Source organism: Stegostoma tigrinum, chromosome 4, assembly GCF_030684315.1.
Source record: "Stegostoma tigrinum isolate sSteTig4 chromosome 4, sSteTig4.hap1, whole genome shotgun sequence".
In the NCBI taxonomy this organism is placed as follows: Eukaryota; Metazoa; Chordata; class Chondrichthyes; order Orectolobiformes; family Stegostomatidae; genus Stegostoma; species Stegostoma tigrinum.
In genome coordinates, this window is record NC_081357.1 from 21,561,080 (window position 1) to 21,571,650 (window position 10,571).

At 40.9% G+C, this 10,571-nt stretch overlaps 1 protein-coding gene across 2 annotated transcripts; it reads left to right on the plus strand.

Annotated features, from left to right (window-relative positions):
• Positions 1–2,652: 2,652 nt before the first annotated feature.
• Positions 2,653–9,514, plus strand: LOC125452968 (mitoregulin-like). 2 transcript variants are annotated; one of them, XM_048531983.2, is made up of 2 exons: positions 2,653–2,873; positions 8,298–9,514. In XM_048531983.2, exon 1 carries the CDS (start codon positions 2,703–2,705, stop codon positions 2,871–2,873), a length of 171 nt encoding a protein of 56 aa, XP_048387940.2. In that variant the 5' UTR covers positions 2,653–2,702; the 3' UTR covers positions 8,298–9,514. The 2 variants fall into 2 exon arrangements, with proteins under 2 accessions (XP_048387940.2, XP_048387939.2); XM_048531982.2 differs by having other exon boundaries at positions 2,657–2,909.
• The last annotated feature ends 1,057 nt before the right edge of the window (positions 9,515–10,571 follow it).

Sequence of the window (10,571 nt, forward strand, 5' to 3'; positions counted from 1 at the left end):
CTTGCCCAACATTGATATATTTAAATTGAGGGTGAAAGATAAAGGACAGATGTCAGAAGTAGTTTCTTTACTCAGACAGTAGTAAGGGTATGGAATGCTTTGCCTGCAACGGTAGTAGATTCGCCAACTTTAAGTACATTTAAGTTGTCGTTGGACAAGCATATGGATGTACATGGAATAGTGTAGGTTAGATGGGCTTCAGATTGGTATGACAGGTCAGCACAACATCGAGGGCCAAAGGGCCTGTACTGTGCTGTCATGTTCTATGTTCTATGTCCTCTTTCCAGAAGTACTTTCCTGCTAGGAATATATTATTTGCCTCCCACGTTTGAAAATAAATTTGCTGCCAACATCTGCACCATCATGCGATGATTTTTCACAACCATAAGCCATGATGTCTTTCTATAGTTTTGCCACTCTGAAGGAATTTAGAATTATAAACTAATGAAGATAGTCAGATTCATCTTTGTTATCTATCTACAAAAGGTGATTAACAAACAGCAAGCAAATCCATTTCAAATAAGGCGTCTTTGTATGTTGTATCAGTGGTAATGGGAACTGCAGATGCTGTAGAATCCAAGATAACAAAGTGTGGAGCTGGGTGAACACAGCAGGCCAAGCAGCATCTCAGGAGCACAAAAGCTGACGTTTCAGGCCTAGACTCTCTGACACTTTGTTATCTTGTCTTCATATGTTGATGGCTGAATAGGCCACTTTTTAGGTTGTTGTTTTTAGCATTGGAATTTGTGCCAAACCACAGCAGCAACTTTGAAACCTGAATGTCTTGAAATTTGCACTCCAGGTAACATGACATGAAATACTGAAAGGAGAGGTTCAACCATTAAATGGACAAATGAAATTTGAGAACTTTATTCTGGGTAAATAATGAAAAGTTGCTTCCTCTGGTGGGTGAATCAAAAACCCTTGTATCACAATTCTCATTGTACAAACAAAGTTTAAGGGAGAAGGAAGGATGCTGCATTATAAATGATTAAAATGGTAGTGCTAATAATGGAAGGCAACCTGTTGCAAATGAAGTTACAGTACAACAGACTGGAAGGGTGGGTAAATGTCCTTCTATAATTTAGAAAGAAAAAATCTCTTATATTTGGATCCCACATTTAATGACCTCAGCACTTTGCAGCCAATGAAATGCCATTGAATTGTAATAATTGTTTCAAACATCAGAAAAGCAAATACAATTTGTACACAGCAAGGTCCCACAAACAGCAATGAGATAATAATCATCTAGTGATGAATCAAAGGTCCTCTTTCCGTGCTATAAAACTCTCTGACTCTACAAACTGTTTCAGCAAGTTTGTTCGAGGGCTGAATATTCTCTAAGACATTTAGGAGAATTCTCCTCCCCTTATTTGAACAGTTCCCCAGGACCTTTCTGACTGAATGATTGGGCACATGACGCCAAAGTTTAGTGTCTAATCCAGAAAATAATGGTCTTAATGCATGAAATCCAAATAAAATTTAGCTGTGGCTGTGGTTCCCAGTTTCAAGTTTTCACAACGAGCCTAAGTTCAAATAAGACACAAAAAGCATGGTGAGAAAGGTGAAATCTGTTGGAAATGTTATTGACAGTGTAGCCAAATTCCACTTAGTACAATATTAAGGGATTCTGGCTAGTGGGTTAGACAATTATAGAATGGCTGTCTTTTGTACTGTAACCTTTCAGACTGTGTGTCCGTGTTGGTTATCCTCCTAAAGCTTGTGATTTCAAATAAACCTGTTGGACTATAATTTGGTATTGTGTGACTTCTGACTTTATCTACAAGAGGTACTGTATAAATTCAAATGCTTTTTGGACAACACCTTCCAAAACCATTCTTCCTTTTAACCTTTATTTCCCTGTAGAAGATCTTTGGATTCCACTTAGCTGCTAATCTCTTATACTTTGTCTCTGCTGTGCTAATTTGCTTTACACTTACCCTCTGAACATTCAACACCTGACATCACAAGCACACTTCCATTTTAATTTTTATATTTCATCATCTAAGGAGCTCACCATTTGGCCTGCGCTAACTTTCCCTTTTTTGGGAATATATTACCTACCTCTTTAACTGTAATTTGATCAGACAGAACTTGGGAAGATTGAGATCTTTTAAATTTTGCCTATCCTGGAATCTTACCCACTTTAAATGCAATTAAGAGATGACTAGAGCGTTGGGTCTTGTTCATGCTTGGTGATTGGAAGTGTCAGAAGTCGAGAGTTCAATGAAGTAATTGGCAGGTTTTGTGGAATAACGTGTGGGGCCGAGGGCTCATTCCCACTTCCCCAGCCCGTAGTAAGTCTCCTTTCTTGTTCTCCTATCCCTCCTTCCCCATGGACCTCCCGATTAGAACCATAGAAGTCATACGGCCAATCTTGTCCTTACCGACACGGTCACCCTACTGCCCTTTCTAAATTGAATCATTGAAATGATTCTTGGAGCCATCGCGCAACCATTACTGGGGACAAGGCCCACCCAAATTTAAAAAAAAAACCCGAGGGAACTCAAACTTTGTACAAGTGCAAATAAGAATTAATTTGCTATATTCAGACGTGCGTTTGTTGGGTTCTTACAGAGGCCGAATGTAACCTCTCTTTTGATACTTCCTGCTCTCAGCTGATCTAGAACGTGGCCCGGATAGCGCACGCGCGCTTCGAGGCTTCCTCCTCCCCTTCACCGCTGACCTATACTCGGGTGAACATGGTTGAAGTGTCCGAGAGAACTTTGCAACTTGCCGTCGTTCTGTCTTTCACTTCGGGGGTCATTATCGGCTGGCAGGCAAACATCCTGAGGAGGAGGTTCCTGGATTGGAGGAAAAAGCGGCTGCAGTCGAAACTGATCGAGACGCAGAAGAAACTGGATTTAGCTTAAGTAGGGGACAGTGAAGGGCGCCTCAATCCGCTGGGAGTAAGAAGCAGAATTCGCCTTTTACTATGTCGCGTGAGCGGATCATTTGGGAATCTTTTTGTGCGCTTGTCCCCGCAAACGCTTGTTGCAATCACAGACTGCCTCTGTGGTCTTACAATTAGAAACACAAACTTGTTTAAAAGTTAAATTTGCTGTTTGTTGAACTGTTCAACTGCTACTGAAAACAGGGCCTTAGCATGGTAATATTTGTGAATGGAAGATGAACATACAATGATACTAACTAATTAATGTAATTCATATTGCATTGTAAAAACAATTAAGGAGGTACAGTATCGGAGGAGCGGTTCTACATTGAATTGAAACAGTATCTTCCACGCATTCAAAAGGCATCAAGGCTGCTCAGTACCTCATAACATGGAAGTAGGTGTTGGACTGAACTGGACAGGGTCAAAAATCACATGACACCAGATTCTAGTCCAACAGGTTTATTTGGGCTTGAGGAGGTTGCCCCTTCCTTAGGTGTGATGAGAGAGGAAGTGAGACTCAGAATTTATAAGCAAAATGATTATACAACTGATGTGAATGTATTTAATAACCCTGATTTGGCTGGCTGACTACTGTCAAATCCTCAATCAGTTAGAAAGGAGATGCAGATTTCGATTGATTAATGTGTAACTCTCCAAATTTGTTTAAAGTCAATGACCTGAGTTAACTAAAGGTTTTATCAACGAATACAAGACATGACATTGAGGTCAGACAATGCCTTTTGGTGTGATGCCTTTTTAGAAACTGTTATGTGGAGTCAGATTGGTTTTATTTCCAAAGCAGGAATCTAGAAATGCCCAGGATAATAAGGTGTAGAGCTAGATGAACACAGCAGGCCAAGCAGCATCAGAGGAGCAGGAAAGCTGATGTTTTGGGTCTAGACCCTTCTTCAGAAATGGGGGAGGGGAAAGGAGTTCCGAAATAAATAGGGAGATGTGGATGGAAGTTGGATAGAGGAGAAGATAGGTGGAGGGGAGACAGATCGGTCAAAGAGGCAGGGATAGAGCCAGTAAAGGTGAGTGTAGGTAGGGAGGAGATAGGTCAGCCCAGGGAGGATGGACAGGCCAAGGGGGTGGGATGAGGTTAGTAGGTAGGAGATGGGGTCGGGGCTTGAGGTGGGAGGAAGGACAGGTTAGGGAGGTGGGAACAAGCTGGGCTGGTTTTGGGATGCAGTAGGGGGAGGGGAGATTTTGAAGCTTGTGAAGTCCACATTGATACTTTTGGGCTACAGAGTTCCCAAGTGGAATATGAGTTGCTGTTCTTGCAACCTTTGGGTGGCATCATTGTGGCACTGCAGGAGGCCCAGGATGGACATGTCGTGTGAGGAATGGGAGGGGGAGTTGAAATGGTTCGAAACTGGGAGGTGCAGTTGTTTAGTGCGAACTGAGCATAGGTGTTCTGCAAAGCGGTCCCCAAGCCTCCCCTTGGTTTCCCTGATGTGGAGGAGGCCACAAAGGGATCAGTGGAAGCAGTATACCACATTGGCAGATGTGCAGGTGAACATCTGCTTGATGTGGAAAGTCTTCTTGGGGCCTGGGATGGGGAGAGGTGTAGCACTTCCTGCGGTTGCAGGGAAAAGTGCCCCACGGATTGTGTCCACAAATAGTGTGCTTTTTGAACAAAATAGTGTATCTGTAATTGCAAATTCACCCCTTAGATTTACGTGTGTGTGTGTCTGTGTGTGTGTGTCTCTAATGGAAGAACTGGGGAAAATACATTTGTCTGAGTGCCACTGGAGTAATAAGTTTGAGAGGTTGAGCTCAGTGATGGCCTTGAGCACCTAATCCAGACTGTAAGCACTAAATCAGTGCACTGTTAAAAATGTAATATTTGAATGTGTTGTTGAAGTGAGGATACTTGCCAGATTGCCTCCCCACAGCCTAGCGACTGAGGTGTAAGCATTGCCTATGCATGAGATAACACTGTGGAGCTGGAGGAACACAGCAGGCCAGGCAGCAGAGGGTCAATGTCAACTTTCCTGCTCCTCTCATACTGCCTGGTTTGCTGTGTTCCTCCAGCTCCACACTGTTTTCTCCGACTCCAGTATCCCGTTATCTCCAAACTCCATTAGAAAGGGTGCATAAAAGATTTACCAGGATGTTATTGGAGGGTTTTAGTTATAAGTCTCAGTCCTAAAAGGTGTATCTGTTATCCTTAAACTATAAAGAGAGACTGGATAGGCTGGGACTTTTTCCCTGGAGCATAGGAGGTTTAGAGGTGATATTATTAGAGGTTTATAAAACTGAGAGACATAGACAAGGTGAATAGCAAAAGTCTTTTCTTTAGGGTAATGGAGTTCAAAACTCGAGGGCATATGTTTAAGATAAGAGGGGAAAGGTTTAAAAGGAACCTGAGGCGCAACTTTTTCATACGGGGATGGTGTGTATAGGGAATGAACTGTCAGGAAGTGCTGGAGGCGAGTACAGTTACAAGATTTAAAAGACAATTGGACAGGTACAAGAATAAGAAGGGTTTAGAGTGATTTGGGCCAAATGTGGGCAAATGGGATTAGTTTAGTTTGGGAAACCTGATTGGCATGGATAAATTGGACTAAGGGTCTGTTTCCATGCTGTAATACTCTGACTACATATATCTCTTGAATGAGACTGGCAAAGACTTCATTCTGATTTCCCAAAGAGTGGCACAGTGGTTAGCACTGCTTCCTCACAGTGCCGGGGACCTGGGTTTGATTCCACCTTTGGGCAATTGTCTATGTGGAGCTTGTACATTCTCCCTGTGTCTGCGTGGGTTTCCGCTGGGTGCTCCAGTTTCTTCCCACAATCCAAAGATGTGCGGGTTAGGTAGATTGGCCATGCTAAATTGCCCATAGTATTCAGGCATGTGTACATTAGATGGGTTACAGGGAAAGGGTTGGGGGATGGGTCTGGATGGGATGCTCTTGAGGGTCGGAGTGGACTTGTTGGGCAAGGGGCCTAATTCCACACTGTAGGGATTCTATGAAACCACTTCCACTCTGACCAGTAACATACTCAGGACAGTGGGGGATGAATAAAATATTGCTTTGTTTGCCTGTATGCATAGGACAGATTTTTCAAAATTATAAAAGTTACTCTCTCTCCCCCCCAACCCCACATAATGGAAGTTACAGCTTTTAGCTCTTGCTAGGAGCAAATTTAGATCAGGAGTAGTTTCTTGATAACTCTCCACTGAGTTCAAGGTATTCAACCTGCATAACTGCTTAGTCTTAGATCTTTAGTATTATCATAATAATTCCACAAGGGAAGAAATTACCCAAGAATGCTACCTTCCTCCGGAGAGCCTGTTTAGTTCAATAAGCTTTAGCTATGCATAAATGTCCCAGATATTTTGCTAGTTTATGATTTCTCTGTTCAGAATATATTTCCCCATTTAAGGAGTGTAGGAGAATAGAATTCATTTTACAGAAAAAAACTGAGATTTTAGCAATTTTACAATTTTATTCACAAATTAACAATCAATTTGCAGATAACTGCCAAAAATCTGTCAAACTATGTAATGCTAAATCCAGTACAATCCAGTTTAATATCATTGTTAGAAATCTTTAATATTTATCAATCTTACAATAAAATAACCATTAATACTTAAGCGTCATCTCAAAGCCCTAAGCAAGTAAAATATATTCTTCCAGTGGGAGAAAATATCTTCTGAGAACTATGAGGGTTCCTAATACTTCTGAAATTTAATAGAAACGTAAAGATTAGGAGTATGTCATTTGGAGCATTGCTCCACTATTCATATGATCATGGCTGATCATTGAGCTCAGTACCCTAATTCCTCCCTCTCCAATAGCCCTTTAGCCACAAGAACTATACATACCTCCTTGAAAACACAATGCTTTGGACTCAACCATGTTCTGTGATAGTGAATTCCACTGCCCATCACACTCTGGGTGAAGATGTTTCTCCTCATCTTAGTCCTAAAAGGTTTCCCTCTTATCCTTAAACTAGGGTCCTAATTCTGGACTCTGCCAGCATAGAATCCCTCCAGTGCAGAAAGAGACCATTAGGCCCATCAAGTCTGCATTGACCCTCCGAACAGCATCCCACCCAGACCAAGCACCCCCCCCACTACAATTGTTAGTTTTTATAATGTGCCTAAAAGGGAAAAAAAGTTAAAATAAAAGTTTAAATCTTAGGATAGTATTTGGACCAAGTAATGTTACTTAGGAAAAATAATTTTAATGAACCCAGCATATTACGTTTGCTTGGAGTCAGACATGTTAGCACAACAGACAGGACAAGATAAAAAATGAAAGGTTCAAAACAATTGGCTCCTTTTCATGAGAAGAAGGAAAGGTATGCTACCCTAAGACATTAATCCATTGTACTAGAGAAATAAGCAGATGTAACCCAGTAAGAGATAGTAAGAACTGCTGATGCTGAATGCTGAGAAAACAGTTGGGGCTGGAGGAACACAGCAAGCCAGGCAGCATCAGGGGAGCAGGAAAGTTGACATTTGGGGTCAGGACCCTTCAGAAATGGGGGAGCGGGAGGGGGAAGGGGGCTCAGAAATAAATAGAGAGCAGGTGTGGGGCTGGGGAAGATAGGTGGGATGGTGATAGGTGAGAGCAGGTAGGGAGTTGTAGGGATGGGTCAGTGAGGTGTGAGACTAGATGGTAAGGTTGTATCATGCCAAGGAGGCAGGGATGACGCTCCTGCCCCAAAAGAAGAGTTTTTAGGTTAAGACATAGCAATTGGCAATCTATTTACTCGTCCCCGCTTCCCTTCCTGTACATGTGCTCTAATATTAATTTATTATTCAAATATCGTAAGTGGAATTTGACCATGATGTGGATGAGTGGAATCATATTTGAATGTCTCAATAATAATATAATGTAATGCTCATGTACATAAATGTTCTGTAACAGCTTGGGAAAGATCCATTTCCCCCTATTGGAAGAGTGCAGCTCCCTTGCAATAGGCATAATAAACACTGTTGAAGCTTCCATGTCTGTCTGGTTTTTATGGGTTAACATGATTTTAAGAGAAAACACTTCTATTTTGTCTGCAAACCTCCATGTTCCTGCACCATTTTTAATGCATTTCTTTGTCTTTTATTTTTGCCTTTCCTTTACACCACCAAGTACTCTTTGAGCCATAAATCTGACAAGTAACTTGCAGTTCCAATCCATATCACATTTCACCAACCTCTCAAAATCAACTATTTCAACTTAATGCAGAAAATATAATTTTCTAGGCCTGAGAGCACTTTAGAAATAATATTATTGGACAGTAATAGGTAATTAAAACACTATAATTAAAGACTATTTTTGAAACGCAGGTTTAAAATTAATCACTTAAAAAATGGCAGAGCAGAGAGTTCATTCTGCTGAAGATTGCATCTTTATTTAATTATACTGCTAATTGTAATTCTCTTTTACAGTTTCTTTTCTCAAGACAAACAGGCCAATAACATGCAGAAGTAAAGACCTGAGATGCCAGTAGTGACTGTGAAAATACTGGTAGAATCCGTTTTCTGAAGCAATCAAGTGAAGCGGCACCTGTAGAAAAGACTCTTCTGTTTTGAACTCTGATTCAGGAATTGTTTACACAGAAAGCTGTTTTTGTTTTGAATGTCTTTGATTATGCCCAAGAAGCAGATTTGCTCCTCACTGTTTCTTAATGTGCAAAATATTTAGTGACTTAAGGGTAATTTGTATCTACATTTTAAATGAGATAATGTTTCTAGTGCAAAAGCTGTAGGGATAGGAACAAGTAATGGCAAACTTTTATTTCAGAGTGAGTTTCAAAATATTTTTCCCCTCTTATAACAGTTGTGCTTTTTAACATTTCAAGGATAAATATTGGAATGTCTTCAAGGGTAACACTTTTTTTTTTCTTACATTGATTTTGAGGAGATCTTTAGATTGTCCTGAACTAAAAGCAGCCAAATTCAGCTGATTTTGAACGTCTATTTACTTTTGGGAAAGATGCTGCCTATGATGAACTGTGGAAAAAAACATTTTTTGTTGGGGGGGACAGTAAATAAACATTTAATTTGGTAGTATTTTAGTAGTGAGGCGTGCATAAACATAGAATTAGCTCTATAAGCATAAAGTGGATATTTGGGGTTCAGTCAACCAGACCGTTTTAAGAGGAAATTAGATGGGCAACTGAAAAATAAATAAAAATCTAAAAATTATACACAGAGAAAGCATAAAATGAGATTGGAGAAGATGACTCCATATGGAGCTAGAAGCAGCATTGTCATGATGGAGTGAAATGACTACAGTATTGTCTTGCATAAGTGGGGCATTTTGCAGGCACTACTAGTGTAATTCCAGCCATACCAGGAATTTTAGCATAAATTTGGAGTGATGAGCTCCAAGTTTCTCTTTGCATGTTTTGCACTGGTTATTCTTTTTATATCTTTTTAAGTCAATTTATGCAGGTATACATATTTCATTGTCATAATCAATGGGTTTGGGGTGGAGTTTGGGTTCAGAATTTTCATTGCAAAGTATTAACCGGACTGATTTTTTTTACTGCGTGGAATACTAACCAATGTGAAGAAATCGCACCAGTTTGTTAACAATACAATGCTGTTTTTTTTCCTGCAATACCTGTTTTAATAAAGGTTGATTATTTGTACCACCTGCAGTTTTTTGCAGATGCACTTTGTCTCTTTCTGAACTCCGTAATGAACATAGCACAGTACAGGTAGTTCGGCCCACAATGTTGTGCTGACTTGTTATCCTGCTCTAAGATCAAAACTAACCTGCATACCCTTCATGTTAGATAACAAGGTGTAGCGTTGGATGAACACCGCAGGCCGAGCAGGAAGGCTGACGTTTCAGGCCTAGACCCTTCTTCAGAAAAATTAAGGGGGGGGTCTAGGCCTGAAATGTCAGCCTTCTTGCTCCTTTGATGCTGCTTGGCCTGCTGTGTTCATCCAACTCTACACCTTGTTATCTCAGATTCTCCAGCATCTGTAGTTCCTTCTATCTCTACCCTACGTGTTGTTTTGTTGACATTGCTTAAGATCTTGGCTACTTTTAATTTTTAACAGGATTCTGTTTCTTTCACTCTCGCTCAAGCTGTTCATTTGCATACAAATGAACTTTGATGAAGTCAAAACTACAATATTAAAAGTAAGAAGTAAATCTCGTGCACTTTTTTTTGCACAAGAAATCCAACGTGATGACAAACATGCGTATGAAATTGGAGGAGAAGCAATCCATCCGGCAATTCCGTGAAATCACGACTGATCTTATTTATGTTCCGAATTCCACATTTTCATCTCCTCCTGATGACCTTCAATTTCATTGCCTAACAAGCGGCTATTTACCCCCGCCTTAAAAATATTCAGTGACCCCACTGTTTTGAGGTTCAAAATAGCAACGACCAAATTTTTTTTGGTAATCCAGAAAGAGACACTTGGGACAGATTCAATGAGCAAAGCACATACTTCCGTCTGAGACCAGTTGAGAACAATGCATGAGAGCACCGCATGACCAGAATGTTGTACGTTGAGTTTTGAGTTGGAGCATGCTTCCCAAAAGCAGACCAATCTTGGAAATTGCACGCTATTGACATGGAGAAAATGGCATGAATACCGCCATTGGGAGACGCACAGCGCACGCGTTGCGCTGCGGTCGTGGGCGGGGTTCTGCCGTTTCCCGGGTGCGCGTCTGTGACGCCGCAGAGCGGGCACGAG

Excerpts from the sequence above, each read along its gene's own strand:
- LOC125452968 (XM_048531983.2), top strand. The coding sequence starts at position 2,703 with ATGGTTGAAGTGTCCGAGAGAACTTTGCAACTTGCCGTCGTTCTGTCT.